Source organism: Callithrix jacchus, chromosome X, assembly GCF_049354715.1.
Source record: "Callithrix jacchus isolate 240 chromosome X, calJac240_pri, whole genome shotgun sequence".
Lineage (NCBI taxonomy): Eukaryota > Metazoa > Chordata > Mammalia > Primates > Cebidae > Callithrix > Callithrix jacchus.
Window position 1 is genome coordinate 51,099,017 of NC_133524.1, and position 26,474 is coordinate 51,125,490.

The 26,474-nt window shown below is 42.8% G+C and overlaps 1 protein-coding gene across 2 annotated transcripts in view; it reads right to left on the minus strand.

The window, feature by feature from the left end:
* Positions 1-22,160, minus strand: part of SHROOM4 (shroom family member 4) — a 218,005-nt gene extending 195,845 nt beyond the window's left edge. Inside the window, exons 1-2 of one of the 2 annotated variants that reach the window (XM_035289516.3) lie at positions 22,036-22,160; positions 1,600-1,628 (exon numbers count right to left, since the gene is read on the minus strand). Coding sequence is in view for 1 of the 2 variants with exons in the window: in XM_035289514.3 (XP_035145405.1) it covers positions 22,036-22,152 (117 nt within the window). In the remaining variant the exon portion in view is untranslated. The remainder of the gene's footprint in view (positions 1-1,599; positions 1,629-22,035) is intronic. The other variant, XM_035289514.3, reaches the window with a different exon arrangement.
* Between the last annotated feature and the right edge of the window lie 4,314 nt (positions 22,161-26,474).

Consider the following 26,474-nt stretch of genomic DNA (forward strand, 5'->3'; position numbering starts at 1 on the left):
GTGGCTCACACCTGTAATACCAGCACTTTGGGAGGCTGAGGCAGGTGGATCACCTGAAGTCAGGAGTTCGAGACCAGCCTGGCCAACATGGTGAAACACTATCTCTACTTTAAAAATAAAAAAATTCAGGAGGCTGAGGCAGGAGAATTGCCTGAACCCAGGAGGCAGAGGTTGCGGTGAGCCGAGAACCGTGCTTTTGCACTCCAGCCTGGGTAACCAGAGCAAAACTCCATCTCAAAAAAAAAAAAAAATTAGCCAAGCATGGTGGTGGGCACCTATAATCCCAGCTACTCAGGAGACTGAGGCAGAAGAATCACTTGAACCCAGGCAGCAGAGGTTGCAGTGAGCTGAGATTGCACCACTTCACTTTAGTCTGAACAACAGTGAGATTATGTCTCAGAAAAAAAAAAAGAAGAAAAGGTAGCATATGGAATGGAAGAAAATATTTCCAACGCATTTATCTGATAAGGGGTTAATATCCAAAACATATAGGGAACTTATACAACTCCACAGCATAAAAACAATTAACCCAATAAAAAAATGGACAAAGGACTTAAGTAGACATTTCTCCAAAGAAAACAGATAAACAGCCAACAGGCCCATGAAAAGATGCTCAACATCGCTAATCATTAAGGAAATGCAAGTCAAAACCACAATGAGATACCACCTGACACCTGTCAGAATGGCCGTTATTTTTTAAAAAGGTAAGTGTTGGATATGGAGAAACTGGATCACTTGTACACTATGGGTAGGAATGTAAAATGGTGCCACTGCTATGGAAAACAGTATGGAAGTTCCTCAAAAAATTGAGACTAGAACTACATATGATCCAGCATTCCCATTTCTGAGCATTCATCTTAAAAGAATTGAAATCAGGATCTTGAAGACATATTTAAAACCCCACGTTCATTGGAACATTGTTTATAATAACCAAGATGTAGACTCAACCTAAATGTCCATCAATGAAAGAACAGATAAAGAAAATGTGATATAAGACAAAATGAAATGAGTCTTATAAGACACAGACATGAGTCTGGAGGAGATTATGCTAAATGAAATGAGCCAGTTACAGAAGGACAAATATTGTATAATTTTGCTTATATGAGGTATCCAAAATAGCCAAACTCAGAAGCAGAGAGTAGAATGGTGGTTGCCAGGAGCCACGGGGGAGAGGGAAATGGAGAGTTGCTATTCAAGGGGCATAAAGTTTCAGTAATACAAGATGAAGAGGTTCTAGAAATCTCTTGTACAACATTGTGCCTCTAGTTAACTGTGTGGTATTGTGAACTTAAAATCCTGTTAACATTGTAGATCTCATGTTAAATGTTCTCACTACAATAAAAAAAGTAACTTAGATGAATGTAAAATTTTAACAAGACATATTAATATACTTTCTGACATTGAAAATACAGAAGTAAAGACTGGAAAAAAATCGGTATCATTGCTTTTTAGTCAAATTTTATCCAGTAGTCACAAGCCATTTTGAAAGAGGAGACTACCTAATGACTACCAGACCCTTCTAATTCTTAAGATTTTAGTATAAACAATAAGGGATCATGAATACTGCACACTAATGTATATTGCAGTAACTAGTATTACCCTTCTGGAGAACAGATTTCAGGTGATATCTGAAAGAAAAGAAAAAAGAGGGGTTACTAACTTTGGCTTTGTTGAATGATAAAATTAAAATAGGGCTACCTGGCCTAAAGTCTTTCAATAAGTTTTCTAAAAACTTATCTTGGGGCTTTTTAATTCATTTAAGAAGTCATAACCATTATACAAGAAAGTAGAAGAAGAAAAAAAAAGAAGACGTGTGGTTCCCATATGGTTCAGTAATAATCACAACCAGTCTATGACTTCCTTAAAGAGTCTGATGAAATACATGAAGGGAGAAGAAAAGGGGGCCCTGTGAAAGTTATATGGGTTGGGGTGGGGGTTGATGAAGATATTATGGGGCCAGAGAGAGAAATCAAGAGCACATTTTTTACTTTACAAAACCAAGTTAAGACACCCTGAGGTAGGTGGCTTATACTCATGTAAAATACCAGCCAATGCATCAACACAAATTTGTAAAGTACCCATTAGTGATTTATAGTCAATGCTTAGTGAACTAGAACACTGCAACTGGAACTATTTATTTTTTTAACTTCTGAAATAGAATTAAATTGGTACACATGGAATTAACAGTACCATGATCCTTCAGAGAATGATGTGCTACCCACTGAATTAGCCTGTCTGGGTAGTAAATCATGTCCTTGTCTAACATGCTAGATGAGCATATCTCACTCAACCAGATAGCTTGGCAAATTTTAGATAGAACTCATTTAAAAAATACACATGGGAAATTACAATCACTATGAAATGAAGAAAAGACATAGAGAAAGATGAAAAGGAGGAGATTGAGGGAAAGATGTTCTGTAGGATGCAGCATTTTAAAGAGGCTTTCTTAGCACAGAAGACAAGGTTTTGCCTCAAAAAACTGTCCCTCCAACTACCCAATCACCCTCCATCATTCTCTCTCTGACACACACACCACACACACACACACACACACATGCACACACACACGCACGTGCACAAATTCACAGAATCTAGATTCACAATCTCTTGATTGAATGGTGAGGCATCCATCTATCTATCTACCTACCTACCTACCTACCTACGTGCCTATTTATCTATCTAGCATAGTAATACATGTTAAGGACAAGGAAGAGGGGAGATAAGAAGTAATAAATATTAAGAAAGTAAGATCGCAGATAAGGGATGTAATGAAATTTCTTTTTTATATTGCTCCTCATTCGGCTCTCAGTACATATATGTATGAATATGTATATAAATGTGTACATGTGTGTGTATATATATGAATATATATAAATGTATAGATGTGTGTACATGTATGTGTGTGTATGTATACACACACACACACACACACATACATATATATGGATAACAACACTTGTTGTCTGGCCCTGTCACTGACAGTACCTGGGAACAAATGTACAAAACTATGAGGCAATAAACAGAAATGAATTAATAGCCTAAGAAAGAAAGAATTTAGAGCCAGATTTAGAAAGAAGAGACTCATACAAACTCAAAAAGAGGAAATCTCAAGTCTCAGAAGTTCCTAAAGCATAGCTCTACTTGTTAAATGTTCTAAGAAACATATTTGGGGTTAAAAGCCTAATCCAGCAGTTTATATATGTGGGCTCTGCCTTCGAGGAGCATATCCCATGAAGTATATAAAACAAGCATGCCCAGCTCATTAGAAAGAATATGGTGAGCACCAGATGGAAGATGGGGTAGGATAGGACCAGAAGGAAGCGTAATCTGTGATGACCTTCAAAGAATAGGTAAGATTTAGTCAGGTAGCTGGGACTAGAAATGCATTTTAAGAAACCATAATAACAAGGCACTGGACATATTCAGAAAATTGTTGTTACATTTGAGGCTGACTGTGCAGTAATTATGGGTATGTGCTCTGGAGATAGGCTTTCTGGGTTAAAATCCTAGCTCTACCTAGCTCTACCTAGCTTACTCAGTAAGACTCTGGGTAAATCTCTTGGATTTCCACATGCCTCATTTTCTTTCTCTATAAAATGGGGAATAATAATAGAAACTTACACAGTTGCTGTATGGATTAAATGATACATGTAAAATCACTTAGAACAGTGTCTGGCATCCAATAAGTGCTGAAATAATAGTAGTTATTTTTTAAATGTGGATGAAGTACAAAGGAAGTATCCAGGATTTTAGCCTACAGGGGAAGAGAGGAGCCATATTTCTGGAGAACTTGGGATGCCAGACCTGAGGGGTTTGAACTTAAACCAAGATGAAGCAGGTTTTTAATAACAGAGTATCTATCATAAAGGCAGATAAGTTGGTGTCAGTTTGTGGTAGGAGATATAGAACAACTCTAGCTATCTGACAATACAAAGGGCCGGCTTATGAGATAATGTTCTCCATCAACAGAAGCATTCATAAACAGAGTATGACCAACCAAATTCGAGGGTGTTATTAATGGCACTCAGGCAGCAGGTTAGTGTTGGTCAGCTTGGATGGCCTGCCTCTAAGATTTCTTTCAACTGTAAGTTAATTTAGAATAAAGACCCTAGGACCAATATGGAAGAAAGATTTGTGCAAGTCACTGCTGGGAGCATAGAGCCACAGTGACAATTCAAGTGAGAGAGAGCAGTATAGACAGCACAAATGGTGGAAGGTGGGAAGACACTGGGAAGATTTCTGGTCTAGAATGTCAGAGGTGGAAGGAATGGTAGAGCTAGGATTTTAACCCACCTCCGAGACCAACCAGTCAGTCCAGCCTCCTCATTATATAAACAGAAAAACTAAAATTATTGGATAGAAAAAGTATCTTATGAGGTAAATTTAAAAGGAATGATGTTAGAAGCAGGGAAGCCGGCCAGGAATCCAGAAACCAGACATAAAGTAATAAGAGCTTGGAAGAAGATGGGAGTAGCAGGAATTGAAAAGAAGCTGGTGGATATGAAGGTTATTGTAAAGGAAGAAAGACTGACAGAATGTGGAATAGAGGATGAGTAAGCAGTGACTCCATGATTTTAATGCTAGCTGAGTGGGAGGCGGGGAGGCCAAGGAAAGAGCCCATTTTACAAGGGGAAGATAAGTTCCATTTTAGACATACTGGGATATGAGGTAAAAAAATATATTCCAGTGGATGGTATCAGACAGTAGAAAATATTAAGGCTAAAGATTTGGGAGCTATGAGATCTCATTGCTTTCTTGAAGAAAAGAGGAGGCGGGGAAGAATGGGGGGAAGGAGAATGGGGAAAGAAGAAACAGAGAAAAGAGTTATGGGGGAGGGGCTGTGCTCTGAGCCATGAGGAATATTCACAGGATGGAGATAAGAGAGGCAGTGGATTTACAGAGGAGAATGGAGAAACAGCAAGAGAAGATGCAGAATCAAGTTCAGTGTCACAGGAGCTATACCGGGAGCAGTCTGGAGAGAGCCGAGTCCGAATGGTTTGGAAACAATGCCAATGACTGGCACTACTAAGGACTGTGTAAATAATTAAATGCAACACGGCTGTTAAAAAATAGAGATAACCCTTGTATGCTTGATAGGGAAAGACCTCTAGGATATGTAAGTGAAAAAATCAAAGTGCAGAAAACTGTTTTAGTATGCTACCTTTTGTATAAAAGGCAAAATAAAGAATCTGTATTGACATTTGCTTGTGTATGTATAGAGAGGCTCTGAAAAGACACATAAAAATATCTAAGCACAGTTGGAGATAGTGGTGAAACTGAACAGATGAGAGACAAGGATGAGTGGAAAACTATTATCTGCCTTTTCATACTAACTGGCTTTTAAACCACATAACTGTGTTACTATTCAACAAATAATTGAAAAACAGTAATTGTATAGAGAAAACAAGGATGATGAAAACAGTGAAAAGGCCAGTACATTTGGCCCTCAGGAAGACCTCACTGGAAGCCAGATTGGAGAGGACTCAGGATGACAGGCAGTGAGGAAATAGAGACACTGAGCATGCATGTATGCCTGCATATAATGTATGTTTGGAAGGGTATCTTTGGAAGAGTACACAAGGAATTGGTAACCATGATTGCCACTGGGAAGGGAAATTAGGTGGTTTAGGGAGATGAATGAAGAAAGATGTACCCATTTATGTAGTTTTTAAAATTTTCTTCCATGAACATTTATAATCTACCCACAAAATAACCATTTAAACAAATAAATTGTGCTAGAAGAGAAGGAAGGAGGGAAGAGGGAGAGAGGGAGGCCACCCCTCACTTAAAAAAATTTATTGACAGAGGGGAAGTAAGAAGGGTATGTTTGTAGAGGCTGAAAGGGTCAAGTCTGGTTTTTTGTTTATTGCTTACTCCCCTTCTAGTTTGGGAGGCAACTGGAGCATGGGAAAGAACAGGCACTCTAAAATCAGATAAACTGGAATTTGAATACCAGCTCTGCCAGTTACTGGTCCAATGAATTCTGGAAAGTTACTTAACCCTCTTAGCCTTATTTTCTGCATCTTAGAATAGGGACATTACTAAGTACCTCTTGTACATTGTATTCATCCTGGGAGTCTAATCTGTGTTTTTTAACAAGCTTCCTAGAAAAGATGTGAAATGATTGATCTGCGAGACCCACCTTTGTCCAATGCTATGAAACACAGAATATAGTCATAACAATAGTTAACAATGGTATTAAAAAGACAATATGAAACACAAAAAGGGGCTTCAGGGTTGAAGTAAAATTCTAAGGTATAGTGGGACAAGCATAGGATTTGGGGTCAGGTAGGGCTGGGTTCAAATCATAGCTCTACCGCTTACTGGCTTGGTTACTTGGAGAACATTACTTTGTCCCTCTGAACTTCATTATTTTCATCTGTAAAACAGGAAGACTACACTTAATTTACAGTAGAGATGAGAAGATTAGAGAGTATGCATTTAAAATTCCCAGAACATAAATATGCATTTAATTAATTGTAACTTTGACCATCACCAGCCTGGAGTTAGGGTTCCCAAGCACATGAAAATAGCAATGCCAGTTCTTTACTGTGCATTTCCATTCCCTTGACCCTCTGATCCAGCCCCGAAAACATAAAAGCACACCAGCTATCCCTTTGATTTTTCAAGCACCTATGAGGTCACCCAAAGAATTCCCTCCTGCCCTTTAAACCTTTAATTCACTCTCAAATGATTTACTGGCTGCCTGGCCTCCAAATGACCATGCTAGCAGCCATGTCCTTCCTATCTGAGGCTCTGTCCCTTTGATAGCAACAGTGCCTCTGACGGGATTTACCATTCCCACACTCTATGAGCCTGCTTCTAAGACCACATTTTCAATCTTGGAAGGACTTAATAGAAACAACGGTAAGGAGGAAGTTAACATTCTGTTTCTCTTACCAATGCCTGCAAATGCTGGATCATGTCTCTAAGCCTTTCTCAGTTTGTTTGTACTCCTTTCACATTTATTATGTGATCATGATAAGGACAAACACTTTCTAGGGCACCTTTCAAGGCCTGTTCCTAAAGTCATTCCAGTGGGTGAACTCTCCAACTGTACCCTGGACAGGAACAAACTAAGAGAAGCCCCTATAGTGTCTCTTTTAAACTGTCACAGTACTACTACCATGAATTTCAACCTGTTCCCTTTAGTGCCCTCACATAACCTAATTGACTGCCACAGAGACAGTAAGCAACCAATGATATTAGACCTCATTTGAAAGGAAGACAGAGTGAGTTCCTTTTGACCCTTCTCAGCATTCTCAGCTTTGAGTAAAATAGGGAGAAAAACAATGTCATGGTCAAATACTAAGGACACTTAAGACACTGGGCATAAATACCAGACAGTGACTCACATCCAAGGCCAGTCAGACAGAACACGTTAGAGCTTGCTTAAGAAAAAGTGAAAACACACACATACACATTCACACACACACACACACACACACACACACACATATACACACACACACACACACACACAGAGCGTGTTCACCCAAAGCTACTGCCTCTCAGCTAAAGCAGTGGAACACTTGAGTTAGGCAGAAGACACACACTTCACCCACCTTAAACAGATAGCAACAAGTGGGATGGCTGTTGTTTTAAGAGTCTCACAGCAACGCGTCCCAACAGCATGGGAAATGCTGCAATCATCATCCAGCCAGCCTCTCCCACATGCAGACCTCGGAACACAGCTTCCACACATGATGTGCAGCACAGCGTGACATTCAACTGTTATAAACGAAACTTCAGGCCACCTGGGGACAAGCAGGTAGCCAACCCCATCTTCTACTGCTGCCATCCCCCTTCTCACCCTGGGCTGCCTCTGGAATCCTTCTCAACTTCTGCCCCCACCAGTATTTTCTTCTAAGTATTCCCTGTGTCTCTAGTTCACATGTGTGTGTCATTCAAGGCTCACCCACACTGAGGTGGGGTGTCACACAAAGTTTGGGAAACTTGGCCAGTATATCCAGATCATCTAGTCATATTCTCTTCCTAATTTGGACTTGGAAGTAGAAAGTGGAAAGATGACCAATTACTGAGTAAAAAATGTTTGTTTGACTCTTCTTACATATTGTCTAAATCAGCAAACCATGCTGGAGAGTCTACTCTGCGCTGATGATGGTAAAGATATAGAAGATACAGCCACTGTCCTCTAGGAGATCCTGATCCAGCAAACCAAACACAAGACAGCTAAAGTACCCAAAGATGTCTACTGGAAAACCAGAACTCTGGCATTCCAAAGAGGGAGTAATTGCTTCCACCAGGAGCAATCAGAGATGATGCCCTATTGGCTTAGAGGTAGGGCTTGAAGGTTAGGTCCTATGGAGAGGGCCAGAGAAGTGAGAAGTCCTTCCAAGGATGCAGTGTGAAGTGTAACCACTGGAAAGAACATCAGGATGAGAAAATTGGAGGCCAGAATTTCCCAAGTGGGTTTGGGAAACAGTGAGGAAACCATTCTGTCTGAAAACCTGGGGCCTGGAAGGATTGCTAAGACTAGAGCCAGATGGAGAATGGTCTGTAACACCAGGCAAAAGTAGTTTGGGCTCTATTCTACAGGCAGCAGGGAACCATTAAATAATTTTAAGGGAGGGAGGAGGGGATGATCAAAGGGAAAAAAACCATTGAGGAGGCCACTACAGTAGTGTAGTTGTTCCAGAATAAGGCTTCTTCCTGCCTGTCCCAGCTCTTGCAAGATCGTCCTTTAAAGCTGCCCCTTCCCATCTGAGCTCACTATCTCAGAGCTCATTACTATGCATCTCTTTTGAGTTGGGAGATATATCAATGATGCGTCTTATTCTGAATGAGACTCCTAATGTTGTACTGAAGTTGGATCAAGGGCTTGAAAAAAAACAGAGGCTTCATCTGAATCTCTCAGTTTAGATGAAAGTGAAGTATGATGTATCATTTCCATTGCTGCAACAGAATCAGTTGTCCCCGCGGTCACTGGTCTCCTCTAAGATGCCAAACTGGTGGGGAAGGGAGAAAAGAGGGAGGGAAGGAAGGGAGAGAGGGAGGGGGAGGGGGAGGTGGAGAGAGAGAGAGAGAGAGAGAGAGAGAGAGAGAACACGTACAGCCAGCATGGGGCAAAACCTGATTGTCAAGTGCTTTTCTGGGGCCTGTTCCAGATCACTGTCACTTATAGGCTTAAAATTCAGCCTTAAGTTAGGGCTCCAACCTAGGGGGTGGGAGATGGAAGGCCCCCACCTGGGTCTTAGCAGTGGGAATTAACTCTCCCTGATCCTTAATTATTTTGGCTTTTATTAGTGGATAAATGGGGAGAGGGATGTAACCTGAACCCTAATGCAGCTGAGAAGGGCTAAGAGCCAAAACCCTCTTTAAGCAGATACAGCATGTGCAAGGCCTGGGCAGGTTTCAGAACACTGCACATTTCTTCAGCCAAAGGCACGGGAAAAACACGCAAATTACATCTTGAGCCCCTTACTTCCAGAGAAGGAGAGCATCACCCTCCCACCAGGGCTCACACAACAGAGAGAAGTTAGCAAGCAGGCGCTTGTAAAACCCAGAGCACTTGGGCAATCTTTTACACAAAAATCTCCCCAGCAGCTACAGATTCAAATCAATTTCAAATATAAATTACAAGCTATTTCATCTTGTCAGAGACAGGAGCTAGGTAAAGGAACCCATGTGGTCACTAACCTTTTAGCAAGAAGTAAGTTTAGTCTACAAAAAGGTAGGAAAGGAGTTAATTTAGACCAAGTTCCATGGCATAAGCATCTTTACAACATTCCAATTTTCAGCTCTTCATCATGTAGAAAATCAGGTGATGCTGCACAAAGTGGCAATGGAAAGGCAATCCAAGAAGAATAAAGAGGGTGTGGGGAGGGCTGGACTGGTCCTAATATTGGCAAGTTTATCTGCACATAAAAGGAATCTTTCCTGGGATTTTCATGTAAGTATAAAGGGCAGCAGTGCTAGGGTTTGGGGTCAGATAATCACGCCAATTTGAAAAAGTCTCTAAATAATAAAGCAATGTTTCCCAACCACATTTGCAACAAATGACTTTGTAAAGTAAATCTCTATTTCCCCTTTATTGTAGTATGGTGAAGACACCATTGTAGGCAATAAAATCATTCTTGCAAGTTTAACAATGCTTTTTAAAAAGTCAAATTTAAGAACCAATACTACTGTAGAATATTAACAATGATATTTATGGATTAATAATACTACACTATAGGGAAAGTATAAAACTGCTAACAAGAAGAATGCAACACAGGCTTGAAACTAGTGGTTTGAGGTTTGCCTTACGAAGCAATCACATTTTGTTTTTCATATAGAGAAAACAGTCCTTAAACATCTTGGCAAGTTAACTGATGTTTTTTAACAGCCTCAAACCATTTTAACATTCCAGTCTGAAGTTTGGCCTTTTGGCAGCTTCTTCTATTTTTCTGTTTTGTTTTGTTTCCTATTTGGACCTCCCTATCACTTCAAGTTCTGAGATATACAAAAAGAACTTCAGCCAGTAACACCTCAGTTAACTAGGCATCCCACAGATTGGAAGAGATTGCAAGACAAAGTTATGGCCAGGAAAGCCCACTAAATAACAATGCAGGTCTGTTCTACTATCTTTGGGGCATAAGATTGTCTGGCAATTAACTCATTGCCACAACAACCAGTAGATTAGTAAATTGTCTGTGTGGATCATTATGTTCCCCAAATAATGTTTTGTTGTTTTAACTGATCAGTGGCCTTAAATAAACATGCTCCCCAACTGCCTAAGGACTTCCTGATTGTCCTATAGACACCACAGTCTCAGAAGATCCAAAACTGAACTAAACATGGTTGCCTTTCCCAATTCCCATCATCTCTTAGAGCCTTCTAGATTTTAAATATTAGATTCATCCCTGACTCCTACCTCTTCTTCATTTCTTCAATGGTATGCATTATCACTAACCTCTGGCAAATCACTAATATATGACAATTCAGCAAATTGCCAAGATGGCTGATTCCTTCAAAATGCCCTTATCTATCTATTTTTCAGGTCTTTCCTTATGGAAGCAATTATGTGACTGCTACTGTACCCAATCTTCGAAGCTCGGATGAGATTGGGCACGTTCAGGGTGGTATGACCGTAGACTAGGTGCCTTAGTCTACGGTCTTAATACACTGATTATCCAAACAACAAAATGGCTACCTACTTCCAACTTGCATCCATTCTATAGCCCAGTTTTCTGGGGTATCTAGAATACTGGGCTCAAATCCATTTACCTTTATATCCCATTATTCTGCAAGAATCAAGAAGATCTCCACTGACTCACTTCTGTATCCATCCACACAAGCAATATGACATTGGGCAAGTTACCTAATCTCTCTTTTCAATTTTCTCATGTGTAAAATGGAGTTAATAAATGAGCTAATATGTGTTAAGTTAGAAAACTAGTGCCCAGGATATGCACTACAAAGTATTTGTTAGAAAACAAAAGTGACATCTATGGAGCTCTGTGCTGGTTTCATAGGCCATAGGAAGAATAGCTCAGCTCCTAGAACAGGCACTCAATAAAAATTTAGTTAATGAATTAATACGTGGATAAATGAACAAACACCACATGCCCTGCACTTATGCTGTCAACACACTGCAGAGTGAACAAACTGGTCTCAGTCTTCTGTCTGTGTCTTTAGGGCATGCAGTGCTTGTACTAACTGGAATCAATGTCCTTCTTCCTCCAAGGCCTAACTGCCTAAATCCTATTATTCTCCCTCAAGGCCTACCTCCAATTCTTCCTTTTTCCACAAAACACCCAGCCACATCAGCCCACAATGTAATCTCTTCCCACTGAATAAATGTTACTCTTAGATCCTACCCCACAGTTTCAGGACCTAAAGCTTTTTCTTTCCTGGGCCTGTAATAACGCAGCTCTTCAACAAAACTGTTACCTCTTTTGAGAATCCAGGGACCAGATCTTCTATGGTGGCTATCTCTTGTATTCTCTAGTTTAGGGTTAGGCACTTTACAAAGTGCTCAACACATCCGTGTTGACTGGTTGGTTGGTTGATCAGTTGATTGATTGATTGATTGATTATTGATTGGAGGCCAAATTGAAAGCTCTTAGGACGTTAGCCTTCGAAAGTGCTGGCTGTTTGGACAGTAGCCAGAAATCATGTCTGGTCTTCTGTCTTCTTGCAGTAGCAGACATTACACTAAAGGTGCCCTGACATTTCACACAACTCCCAATGATTAGGTAAGTTCATACACTTGAATTTTCAGGTTCAAAATCTTCTTAAGAGAATTTTTATTTAATAAGGGACACCTGTGGAATGTGCTTGCTTGCTTTCTTAAATCACATATACTGCTAATCATAATATGAAATAAATGATAAAATGAATCTCTCTTCCTACTGGACAACAATGCAGGTTGTATTACTTTCGTTTTGCAAATAGGGAAATTGAGATACAGAGAGGAAAACGACTTGCCAAGGGTCACACAAATGATGAGTGGCAGAGTTAGAACTAAACTTATGGTCTTCTGATCACCAGTCCAGTCCCCTTACCCTGATTTGAGATTTAAAACAAAACAAAGATCTTCCTTTGACCCTGACCTCTAAGAAGCAGACACTCATAATACTATCAGTTTCTGCATTAAATTTCATTTCCCTCATTTCCCTCCTTCCCTCCCCCAATCCCTCATTCTTATCTAGTTCTCTTTTATTTCTCTCTTTCACCTGTGTAAACATGCTATTGTCAAAAGGGCATGGAATCTGAAGTTGAACAGAAGTAAATTTGAATGCCAGCCCTCCCACTTACTATGTGACTTATTTAGTCTTTCACTTAACTTCTCCTGAGCCTCAGTTCTTCATCTGCACAATGGAGACATTAATATCTGACCTCAAAGAGTTACTTTAAAAGTAAATAAAAATACATGTAAAACACCTAGAAAACAGCAGTATTTGCTATACAGCAGGTCCACTACCTCTCTGATCTCACCATACCTAGGCTTTGACCACCTTTGGGTTCAAGAAGTTGCTGAACTCAGTGAGGCACAATCACACAACTCAAGTATCCAGATCCCTGCCTGATCTACTTTGGCTTGTTGTCTTAATCTTTCCTGATTGCCAATTTAAGTTAATACAGCGCTCTAAACTCTGTCAAGTCCTCTAAAGAATGTGAGAGTCGAGCCTGGTACTTACTCCCTGAAGCTTCAGGATGTCATCACTCACACTCTCAGTCAGAGTAAGATGCCATCCAAAGCTGCCTACCTGTAGAAGTTTTCAGGGTGGCTTTTACTTACATGAAACACAAACAGAAAGAAGTGGAAAACAGCAAGGCAGCCCAACAAAGACAAGGCTTTAGCCTGTCATCCTCTCATAAGTAAAGATGGGGCTACAGCCATGGGACTCTACCCGCTTTCCAGAATAACTAGTCAAACCAGCTTTACTTCTAGCTCTACCTCATCTCACCTCCAGCCCCCTCCCCCAAAAGAAAAATCAGTTTCTTATGGACCGTGAAAGGCAATATAGGAGAAGCACTGAAAGCTTCCCTGCCAGAGGCTCAGGACGAAAGAGAGAAGACCATACAGCTAGAAAACTGTTGAGTGGCATTAGGGTGGGGGCCTGAAGACACCACAAAAGGTCTGTCCATCACTGGGCTTAACCCTTGATCCTGTCAATTAGTCCCACCTCCTGCATTCCTCACAGATGTAACATTAAAAGACTTGAGTGAAAGTTAACAGACCATGTCCTCTCTGAGAACATACCAGGAAACAGCCACTTCTGGAAAGATAGGAAGTAGGAGTGTGGAGAAAAGCAGTGTACTCCAAGAGCTGCCTGCTGTCAGTCAGCCTTCACACTTCCATGGCCTAGACCAAGTAAGGATTCTGGGGTCCTTAGCAACCCTTCAGTAAAGCAAGAATCTCTCCCATGGAGGGTCGGAGAAGAAATAGGAGGGTGTGGAGAGCCAAAGTAACATGCCATGATTGTTCAGCAAGTTAATAAGAGAACATAAGGAATATGACAAAGATTCTGTCCATCGCTGAAACAGGATAGAGAGAGATGCAGTGTGAGGAAATTTCCCTCTGATTCTGTTATGATTTGCTGAGTGTTTTCAAACTTATCAACCTCCACTCTGTGAGTTTCTCTCCTCCCTCTCCCCCACTTGGAAGCATGGCCGAGCCAAGAGGGACAAAGCTGGTACAGCAGACTAGAAAGGCTCACTGTGACCAAAAAAGAAAAAAAAATTGGGTTTTGGACAGAGGGCAGGACAGTCAATGAATGAACAAAGAGGCAAGGGCACTTGAATGACACAGTCCAAAATGTAGGCCTCAAGCAACTGGTGCTCTTGGATGGGGGATGGGAACCAAAGACTTGACATGAAAGAAGGACAGCCTAGATGCATAGAAAATACGTCTCTGTTGCTACCAAGCAGTTCTTGTTCTGTGACATGGTATAGTCATAGATTCACAGTGAAAGAAGAGGAAGAGGAGGTGAAGTCAAGGGAAAGAGGGTAGAGCTCAATTTGAGAGATCAAGTCATCTTGACATTTGCAACTTCAGTGCCCAGCCAGGATGGCTATCTGACCAAGTAAACATGCCAGTGTGATGTAAGGAAGAACGGATCATCAGTTGCAATACTAATGCATAAGACAACTTTTCCACTTGGCCTATTTACACTGGATGGGGCAGAGAGGCATAAGAAGACTAACCTCTACCCCTTCCCGGTCCTTGGAATATAATCTTTAGCTAGAAAAAATGGTGTCTCAACTTATTCGTTAATGACTTTATTGAATTCTGTGTGAAGGGAGTATTTCAGGAAGCACAGAAGACACAATTTTGGATCCATAGAAGCTGAGTGAAAGTGATCTTGATACCAACATAACCAATATAAAAAGATTACTTGCTGATTACAAGATAACTCTCAGGGAAACCTGGAATTCAGTTTTGGAGGGCTATGTAACCAAGCACACACATCTGGTCCCAGCATCAAAGGTATGAACACCTTGGGTACTAATGGTAGTGAAATCCCACATTCCCCTAGAATTGTGTAACAGAGCAACCTAGAGCACTTTTTGTTCCTAATTTATGAATGCATTGTTTCTCAAGAATACCTCTATAAATAAGTGGCTTGGAGCTTTGAATTCTGTTTCCTGTAGACAAAACATTATAAATGATGGTTAGGTTATATAATTTAATCAGTGATACACTATGGATTAAATGGGCTTCTCCAGAACTCTTCTGAATGTAACCATTATAAATACCACTGTGTCAGTGAAGACATGTTTCCTAGACTTCAACACTCTCTTCCTTAGACCCCGTACCCTTCATTATTAATAAAGATTAAGCCCCACTCCAATCCACTCCATGATCAAGGCTTTAGTAGTAAGGAAAGGTATTTTCCCAGCTCAGATGACAACTGGTAAATGTGGGGACATGGGGAGAATGAGGCTGTGGATGTAAGAACTCCAGCAGGAGTCACTCTTGTGTGTATTCTAGGTACAGACAGAAGAACCCAGAGCTGAAGGATGGCAGCAACAGCAGGAACTTTTGCAATCAGTGGCAGTGGCAGTATGCAAGGAAATAGATACCTGACAGTGGACAGGGACAGAGACTGCTGTCTCTATATTCCTATGTAGGGGCTCTGTAACTTGAGGAGTGTTTGTATGGCACGTATGGTTAGCATCTTCAATCTTGGAGACAACTATTCTTTCCAGAAGGGGAAAAAAATTAAGTTCAGAGAGGTAAAAAGGAAATAAAGAAGATCTGGAATTCTGACTTTAACACTATTCATTAAATGCCATATCCTTCTTCTATTACACAAATTTCTTCTCTGTAACTTAATAACCTCTTTGTTTAAACATATATGCTCCTTGAAGTCCGGGCTTCTGTCTTCTCTCTTATATCTCCTACAATGCCTTTACCAAGACTGGCCAGGGCTAGGGGCAGGAGAAATTCTAAATAAATAATAGGAGATGAAATGTGTCCATCTTGAATCTATTATGTGGCTGTCCCAGATGCCTCCATAGAAGCTTTAGGCAGGTATGACTTAACAGCAGCACAGCCACTTCCACCAAAAGATTCTGACACAGGGCCTTGGTATGACATGGCCACCAGAAAGAGCCAAAGTGATCTTCAGCTATATAATTTTTTTTTGAAGAATGTTCATACTCAACTGTAGCCAGATTCTCCTCAGTTACTATATTCAGCTGTGGGATCCATAACTTAAGAGGAACGTGGACAAGCTAAAGTACATCAAGAGTGGGAGGAGGAAGAGGAGAGGCTGGAAGCTACATCCCATAAGGAACAGTTGAAAGAGCTAGGGCTCTGCTAGAAAAGTGCAACAAGATAATATAATATTTGTCTTCAGATATCCCAAGGGCTCTCCCAAGACAGAGAAAGCACTCTTGTTCTGTGTGGTGCTGTCCAGAGGATACAGCTAGGACCCATGGATGACAGGTAAAAGAAAAATGATTGCAGCTTAACAAAGGAAAAGCTGTCCACAGTCGCAACTTTCCAACAACGGAATGGATAGGCTTAGAAGGGAATGAGCACCCCTGTGACTATTGTAGAGCAAATTCAGGGACACTGCACAGGAGAAGTCATGAAATAGTTAAGATTAGACTAGGTGACTTCTAAAAGGCTCTCCTCACTCTGAGACTCTTTGATTCTACGTCTCTACCAAGAACAAAATTAGTCTAGGAACCCCGAGTTAAGTCTGCCACTTGGTGCTTGAGGACTAGAGGGACAGACAGTGAGAGCAGCCCTTCCCATAATCCCTGCTGTTCTTCATTAACTTTTCTCAGATGGGTCAGCATCTTTTTTCCCCTAGTTCTAAAAAAGCCTAACTATAAAAGCCATGATGTTCCCTCTAGATAATAATCCATAACCTCTAATCTTAAGTCTGAGTCTCTCGGTTTTCTTTAAAGAAATTCCTGGGGAGGAGATTGGGGAAGGCAAGGGGTGGGGGAATCATTTTAATTTTTTTAAGGAACAATATTCAAGTGTCTTCCAGCTGGAGTTGAATTATTTTCTTCATGTGAGGTTTTGGAGAGGAAAATCCTCTAAGAGCCTTGGCCTTTTTTAACTTAGGCAAGCATACATGTGGCTCTCAATGGGGTACCAGGTGTATTATGAAAACGCAGCAGGGCCAAAAGTAGTATGGACTCAAAGCTCAGCCAAGGGTTACCAGCCATACCACCTATGCTTCTTGCTCTACTTCCCTCCAACCTTCTTTGTATCTCTCTTATGAATTTCTAATCCATGCCTCAAAATGCCCTCTGCTTTCTGGGACAGGGCAGCAGCTGGAAAACTGAGGTAGTGGACATCTTTGGTGATTCTAGAGGCAGAAATGAGGAGGGGATTCATGTAGGTAACCAGGCTGGACTAGCTCCTAAGACGCACACCTGATGAAGGTCCCTTTGTGAGTGCCAGGCACTAGTCTGTAACACAGCTCAAAAGATTTCACAAGAACTCTCATTGTTCATATAATACTACCTCTGCACCCAATAAGAATTCAAAATCACAGCCAAATTTACTTCCAGCCACAAGACACCCTCAGTCTGACTTTACCCAGATCCTCTTGAGGTGTCAACTGCCTCTCTGTGTGCTTCTAGAAATAAGGTCAGACTAGGAATGGAATACAGACTAAAACAACTTAATGAGTATGCCCTGCCACCATCCTAGGCTAAGGATGGCAAACAGCATTAGAGTTTGCCCAATTCATTTTCATATCATCTGTGATAACAGAGATAGGGCAGGTATGCCTATCCCCCATTCTACAAATAGAGACTTGGGTCTAGAGAGGCTAAAATTATACAGCAATATCAGAGCACATCAAGTGGAGGGGGGTAAAGCTTCTTTCTCCTCCGGGCTACTCCTCTACCCCACCCTGTTTTGTTCTGAGGCAGTAACTAGCCCCACTTGCTTCACTATGCCTGATAGAAACATCTACCGAAAATGAGCCAGGAAAAGGGAAAATATGTCTCATGAGCCTACATATCATCAGACACATCCGATTAGAAGAGAATCCCCATTCTATCTAGACAGTACTTCTGGGTCAATGAGGTAGTATAACACGTTAACCAAAGGAATTAATAATGTCAATGTCATGGGCCCTATTCCTTTGTGGGTCATGTTTTTTTTTTACTTGTTACCAAGATCTCACTTGAAACATGACGATATAGGGAAACGTCATGAACTATCCCTTATTATTTAGGATAATCAAAAGTATTTTATTTTTTAGAGATGGGGGTCACACTATGTTACCCAATAATGGTGCACTACAGCCTTGAATTCCTGGGTTCTAGGGATTCCTCCTACCTAAGCCTCCTGAGCAGCTGGGACTACAGGTGCAAGACACCACATCCAGCAATAGTATTAAAAAATTTTCTCTTTCTTTGCTACTTATTGTCAAGGGGAGACTATACAAGTGTCCATAAATCAGGCAGTTGAATCCCCCATATTCAGGGAAATCATAGGAACCAGCAGGAATTGACGATTTCCCCAGCTTGATCATTTCCTGGTCCAAAGGGTCTCCTATGAAAACTATGAGCTAGACTTTCAGACTGCATGTCCTCTTCTCCCACTAATCACTATTTTTTCAAATTCCCCCACTCCCCAGAAATCTCCACTTGTACTACAAGATATCTGTGAGCATGTATGCCACACCATCCCTGACGCAAACTACTTCTGTTTTTTTCTGCAAAGCAGATTCTCTGCCATTTTCCACCATGGTTCCTGCACCCTACCTCTGGCTTTCCCTGACCTGAGATCGTCATGAGTGATTTGGAGTCACTGAAAAAGTCCTCTTCTACTCTCTGAGTCTGGACTTCATCAGAGTGTACCTACAACCCAGTCCTCACCTAGTGTGGAATTACAGGCTGGCATGGAAAGGGACACTGCAGTAGGAGGTGAATAAGACTAGATACAGCTCTGAAAGTTATTGCCCTGTGCTCCTTCACAAACCACAGTACTAGCAGAAGAATGGGAAACTCTCTTAGTAGAAAATACAATGGACTGCCATTGACTCTCCATATGAGAGTCATAGGCAAGCCACTGAATACATCAGTTTCATTTTTTCCATCGGTTTCTCCACAATCTTTCCTGACTGCCTCACAGTGTGCCTGCAAGAAAGTAACGAAATAAAGGATGAGGAAGCATACTGTAAACAGTAACACTGTATGCAGATGAAGCAAAGCTTCATTTTCCTCACTCTGCAGCTCTGAGAAGAGGGCCAGAGCTAGCATAAGAGATTGGCTATTTGACCATGCATGGTGGCTCACGCCTCTAATCCCAGCACTTTGGGAGGCCGAAGCAGGAAGATTGCTTGAATTTAGGAGTTGAGACCAGCCTGGGCAACATGGTGAAACCCCATCTCTACCAAAAATACAAAAAATTAGCCAGGTGTGGTGGCATGTGCCTGTAGTACCAGCTACTCAGGACGCTGAGGTGGGAGGATAGTTTGAGCTTGGGAGGTGCAGCTTTCAGTGAGCCAACCTGGCACCACTGTACTCCAGCCTGAGCGACAGAGTGAGACCCCATCTCAAAAACAAACAAAAAAATTGGCTACTAGATGGTCATGGTATCATTAAAGACCACCCACTTGAATGTCATTTTAGACATAGGGATGCCTAGACCCAGGCAGGGCAAGTGATATACCTAGGATTCCAGGACTAGAGAGTGGCAGCAGAGGGATTAGAACCCAATTTTTTAATCTGCCAACCCAATTATCTTTCCTTCCACCCAAACCAATCAGTGTATACAGACTAACAAGGCTGTTTTCAAGAAGAAAGGTGTATTGTTCTGAATCATAAAAGGAAATAAAATTAAGGCAGAAAAATGAAGAGGGAATTAATGAAATATGCCAAAATAGTGTCTTGTCAAGGAAAACACAATACAGGCAACCTTTGTGCTTAAAAAAATACTCTGGTCCCTTTATATACTGTTAAGGCCAACCCAGTTATAACTGACTTTTACTGTAAAGGACTACACTATTTGGGAGGAATGGGAGAAATAATTTTACCCCCTGCATATCTAAATGCATGTCATAATGAGCCTTCATATAATAGGGGTCAACTATACATTCAGTGGAAAGTGAATCATTAAAAGGCACCCTGCCTCTCAACACACGAAGCACTTCCTCTACAGCTTGGCCAAGGAAACCCTCATCTACCCTCAAATAATCTCCCAGCCAGACCACAAAATGCTGGCTGCCCCATACTTAGTAACACCCCCTGCCATGCTCTCACTGGCTCACAACTGGCTCACAAAATGATCCAGGACCACAGCAGCGAGCACTCTCTGGGGTGCTGCTCAAGATGGGTCAGCTCTGGGTAGAGCTCAAAAATGACCCCTTCAAGGCAGGTTGTCTAGGCAGACTGTGGAAATTCTGTGGGCGGTGTGAGGAGAAAAAGGAAGGGAGGAACTGCCAGACCATGGAGGGCTGCATATCCCATTGCGACCTTGGTGGAAAGATCGGGGAGAGGTGGAGCTTGATTAGAAGAAATTCCTGAAGGCCAGGATTCCCCTCACAAAAGGAGTTGAGTGTTTTTGTTACAAAAAAAAAAAAAAAAAAAAAAAGCATATGACTTTCTCCAGAGAACCCTGGAGGGAGACAGCCTCGGGAGGGGTTGTGACGGTGGATGACAAAGGCATCTCAGGCTAGTTAAAAGACATGACAAGTATGGGAGAAAGGGTGCTGGAGGAAGATCTGGGCTGGTTTGGGGAGGCTAACGATCAGAGGGGTCCCTGCCAGCCCCCCAAATGTTGCCTCAGCATACCTCAGACTACTCAATCTGATTGGTACACCCCATGGCAACCCTCCAGGGTTGCTAAGAGTGTGGGTCCCAAGGCCTGAAGGATCCTCTACACTGCAAGTTAACCAGCAACTCCAATGCAAGGCGAATACCGCACAGGTTATTGTGGGTGTGTGTTGCGGGGGACATTTACTGAACCCTCTGCTGAGAAGTGACCGAAGTTGAAACCCCCCACAAAAAATAGTGACATTTGTTCCCTGCTGAAAAGACACATCGTTCTATCTCCAGCCTGAAACCACATCTACAACTTCAACTGCCATTTAAGAGGGTTGGAAGCGGGAGGGCTTTTTGGATTTGAGGATTTAAGAGAAACAACAACAAAAAAATGGAATAAAGTTCGTAAAGTCCGTTCACTTGGCAGTCTGGCACCTCAAGGTGAGTCGTCCCACAAGTCACTCTTCCTGGTAACAGCTCCAGCTGCCCCCATCCCTCACCCTCACCCCTACAGGGGAGGCTCGCTTTGGGGGTTCTGGAGCACTCAGGAGAGCGCCTCTCTCCTGTCTTCAGCTGCAACTTGGCTTCCAGCAGATCACAGCCTCCTAAAACAAACAAACCCTGGCGGCGGCGGCGGCGGCGGCAGCTCCAGCACAGCTGCGCTCCATGGCGCAAAAGTTTCCTCCACACTTCTCACCGCGCAGGAAATCTCGCCGGCGCTGAGGCTGGACTCTGAAGGGAGGGAGAGGCCAAGCCGAACCGGCGGCAACAACTCCCTGAGAGCTGAATGGATGTGTGCGCGTCCGGCCGTGGGAAGTGAGGCTGGCAAAAGGCACCAATGCCTCATCTCCGTTCCCACACCGGCCCCTAGCCCTGCAACCTGCCTGATTGGGACGGCCCGCCGGTTGATGGAGGGCCAACGTTGCCAAAAGGACTGCCAAGCCGCGATGACTGTCCCTTCAGCCCCTGACTGTCCCGTAGGGACGCAGGGGCCTCCAAGGAGAAATCCCCAACGGCCGCCACTTCCTCCAGCCCAAACTGAGGGGAGTAGCCGCCCCGACACGGGGAACAAGGGCCGCCCCAGAGCCCTGGTGAGTGTGTCTGCGCGCTAGGCTCTAGCCAGGGGCCAGTCTTGGTCCCAGCTCCTGTTCCAGCCACCCTTAGGGGATGTCCACGCCTGGACTGGTGGCAGGACCCCTCCGTGCCGCTAAGAGGGGCTTTTGCCCCCAGCACTAACTAAGTTTCAAAGTTGGCCTGAGGGCCCCGTCCAGCAGCAGCCTTCGTACTCGCTGGTCCATTCAAAGTGGGGCGCCGTTAGGACTTCGAGCCGCCAGTTCTTACCTTAGACACTGTGAGCGGCTCGCAGTGTTCCAGACCCCCCTTAAGGGTGAAGCCCCAGGGCGCCCCCCCTTGCAGCTGCACAGGGACGTACTGGAAGGACCCAGGCCGGTTCTCCATCCTCGGCTGGGCTCAGGCGCCGTCGGGCTCCTTTTCTGAGCGGGGCTACGTTGCCTCCGCCCCCAGCAGCTCCGCCACCATCGCTCTCCAGCTCTACGCCACCCCGCACCGCTCCGCTCCGCCTACTCTCCCGGCTGGAGACGCTCCGGCAGCGAGCGAGCGCAAGGAGGAAATGACACGGAGCTGGAGAAAGGGGGAGGGGGGGAATGGAGAAGGGAAAAAAGAAAAGAAAAGAAAGAAGGAGAGGCGGAGGGATAGCGCGTAACGGACAAGAAAACGGAGCAATGGGGAGGGGCAGTCACTGGGACCTCGCCTATAGGATCGCTGGGGAGTGGGAGCAAGGCGAGGCCTCACATCAATTGTTACATTGTTTCATTCAAGCTGGGCCCCTCTTTGGTCCTCCTCTTTACTGCCGGGTTCTCCGCCCCTCCAGCCAGCCCAGGCTAGGGGAGGTGAAAGTCGTTAGTGTGGACGGCCCGCGTGGAGTGGGCTGAAACGCTGGCTTCCTGATTAGCGTGTTCATGTTTCTCTGACTGCGTTTTTCTTCTGAAGGTCCGGAGACCGGAGACCTGGGAGGGTTAAAGGCTTCTAATTTGTGGACCTTGCCTAGAGGGGTGGAAAGCAAAGCAAGCAGGTCAGGGAACACAGTGAGGCTGTGTGTGTAGGCTGCTCTGTGTGTACGTACGCGCTAGGTGTGTGGGGTCATTATGAAACATTGCCCCGGAGCATAGTTTAAATAAAGAAGCACTTTGAGGATGCCCCCAGCTCGGGTTCCCCGCACCCTGGCTCAGTGTTGGCATCTATGGGTAGCACTGTGCTTGTGTATGTTCCAGTCATCTGGAGTTCCTGGCACGGCCTTGCACTTGTCCCACTGAGATGAGCAAGCCAGCAATCAGCAAACTTTATGACTGGCAGTATTGTCTCTAAACAAACCTACAGGAAAGAGCATCCATTGATAAGCTGGCCAATTAATAATGTTGTGCCTTTGGGAATAATCAGCTGTTAGACTGGATCCAGAACTTCTCTGCTCATCTGTTCAAGCTTGACCTTGTAGCTTCTGAGCTGGGCTTTTATAACAGACCAAACAAACAGCCACAATAATAGACCCGAAAAGCGAATTTGTTACTGAACCTTGTGCCGATTTCTCTGCCTTCACTTGGACAGGTTATCTTCTCTCTTTGAGGTGTTTTCTCTGGAGCCACATGCGGGCAGTGAATTTTTAAAGGGCCTCGCACTAGCAGGGAAAGTGTTGACAACTCAGTAGTGACTCAACAGGATGTTCCGACTCTGTCTCGCCTGTTCAGTCTCTTCCCCTGTTCTTGTGCAGCTTCTTCATAGCCAACAAACACACTGCGGCTCCTTCCTTCACAGCCAGCCTTCTGCGGTCAAGGTTTCCACTCTCTACTTCTATTTCCTCACCTGTCACTGCCTCTTCAACACACTGCAGCCTGCGGTGTGCTGCAGCACGCCACTGAAATGTCTCCCACAGTCACCCCCTCCATCAATCCTTTTTTCTCAGCCCCCCTGGACTGTCTACATATGTGATGCTGCCCTGACTTTTCTTTAATAAAATGGCAATTTAGGTGTTTATAGCCTGACTTTTAAAAGTCCTTAGAGATGATTCACAGTGGAAACCATCCTCGATCTTTTAGACTCTTATACCTACAAAGACCATCTTGATCATGTTTATTGTTTTGTATTTTCCTTACTTGAAAGCAGAAAATTTGATAAAATGGCAACTCAACTTATTGATTCTTACTTGTGTTAACCTATGTTATAACATTCATTTGCACTGTCCCTACCTTGAAAGTAAGCATTTTTTTTTTTCTTTTTGGGATGATATTTCTATGATTGTCACTTGGTAGTACCCAGCGTGTTTCAGTCCCAGCATATCTGTAAAGTTCAGTTCACAGGATTTATAGTCATCACTCAAAGACTATTTGAATTATGTGTCTAGACTAGAGGAAAGATGTTTGGAAGCCGTAGACACACATCTGAGCCCTGGCCTTGTCACTAACTAGATGGGCGACCTTGGGCAAATCACTGAACTAACTCTTTTCAGTCTCATGTTCTTCCTCTGCAAACTTTAGCTAATAAGCCCTGACTTTCCTACTTTCCAGGCCTGTTGAGAGACTAAGATGAAATAATACATATGAAAACACTTTGGTAAGGAAAAAGTAAAAGTCCTCTCACAGCCTTATTATGAAAGCAAGCACTGAGCTAGCCTTTAACTAACCTATTTTCATTCCAAGCCTTACTCTCCAATGATGTCTTGTTGCACTCTTCAGTTTATCCTTTTCATCATTACAGCAGAACGTAAATTACCTAGCCCCTTGTACAAACAGTGCATAAGTACTAGATATTTTGAACATAAGGTGGCCAGATTATCTTGCTTCTTTATTGATAAAAATCAGTGCTGCTAGCAGGCATGTCATTCTTCTTTGGAAGCATACAGTTAGTGGGAGCACGATTGCACAGTGGAAAGGGTACTGGGTAGCACTTGAGATGCCTAGATTCTAAGCTAGTTCTGTCATTAATTCACTGTGTGATCTGTGATATTAAGCAGGTTACCCCTATTCTCTGTAAATTGAAGGGGTTGAGCAACTTGATTTCTTAAGTTCCTCTAGAGTTTGCAAATTCTGTGACTACTTCCTGGCAAGTGCCTAAACATAGTTTATGTGCAAGCAAAGTCTTGATGATGGAGTTGAACCAAGTAAAAAGAAAGCAATGGATAACATTCAAGGAGTATATTTCTCTCTCTCTCTCTCTCTCTCTCTCTCTCTCTCTCTCTCTCTCTGTGTGTGTGTGTGTGTGTGTGTGTGTCTGTGTGTGTGTAAGTGTGCACATAGACACTGGAGCCATCAGCCAGATGATAAATTCATTCTAAAGTATGTTAAATTGACTGTGGGGAAAAGGTGGAAAGTCCACTAGGCAGGTAGAAATAGGAAATTGCATATCAAGGAAGGGGTGGTGATTGATCATACAAGTTTGGATGATAACTGAGGCCATTATTTGAAGTATATAATTTCACTCCGAGAAATTAGAATCTCACCCAGAAAGTAGAGTCCTGGATTACACTAACATTTAAAATATTATGCCAATATTCAAAAGTCAAGAAGGATAACAAAAAACCCACAAGAGATTAGACAGAGGAGGTAGGCAAAAGGCCAACCAGGGAGAGATAAAAGAACACCAGGTCAGGTACTTCCACCTTATTAGGAATTTCTCTCAAGGGTCTTGTATTCATTGAACATCTATTGACAAGTTTCCAATTTTAGAAGAAAGAAGACTGAAATAGCAGTCTTTCTCTGAACTTTTCTTTTTAAACTTCCTTAGCTGGACCTTTTTTAAAACTCAAATTCGAATACAATTTGCCTCATTGCAGTGCCTCCAGCTTTTTGTTGTTGTTGTTATCATTTAAAATTTTTTTTGTGTGTGTACCCCTGTGGGATCCAGTCTAGCTCCTTTTTGAATGAAGAACCTTTTGAGATTCTAGAGAAACCTATGCACTCTCCCTAGAAAGCTACACATGTTCACACAATGCTGTATATAGTTTGGGCTGAGACTTATAGACCCTAGCTTCAGAATCCTTGCTTTACCCTAGGCGTGGTGGCTCACACCTGTAATCCCAGCACTTTGGGAGGCCGAGTTGGGGAAATCACCTGAGCTCAGGAGTTCGAGACCAGCCTGGCCAACATGGTAAAACCCCATCTCTACTGAAAAAAAAAAAATACAAAAGTTAGCCCGGCATGGTGGCACATACCTGTAGTTCTAGCTACTACAGGAGGCTGAGGCAGGAGAATCACTTGAACCTGGGAGGCGGAGGTTACCGTGAGCTGAGCTCCCGCCACTGCACTCCAGTCTGGGCAACAGAGTGAGACTCCATCTCAAAAACAAAAACAAAAATATCCTTGTTCTAGTAAAAGACAAGATTTGTTCTTTTTGAGTGTGTGGTAAAAACAAAAAACAAAAAAAAAAAACCTACACATTTTATGAGGTCTACCCTCGCGGCAAATTTTTAATTGCTCAGACCAGTATTTACAACTCTATGTAGTTGTTCTAATGCAGATCTTTAGAATATCTTCATATTGCATGATTGAATCTATACAAATTGAACAACAACTCTCACCTCACACCCAGCCCATGGCAACCACCATTCTACTTTCTCCTTCTGTGAGTTTGACTACTTTAGATACCTCATGTAAGTGAAATCATGCAATATTTGTCTTTCTGTGACTGCCTTATTTCACTTAACATAATGTCCTCCAGGTTTATCCATGTTATCTCATATGACAGCACTTTCCTCGTTTTTTTTTAAGGCT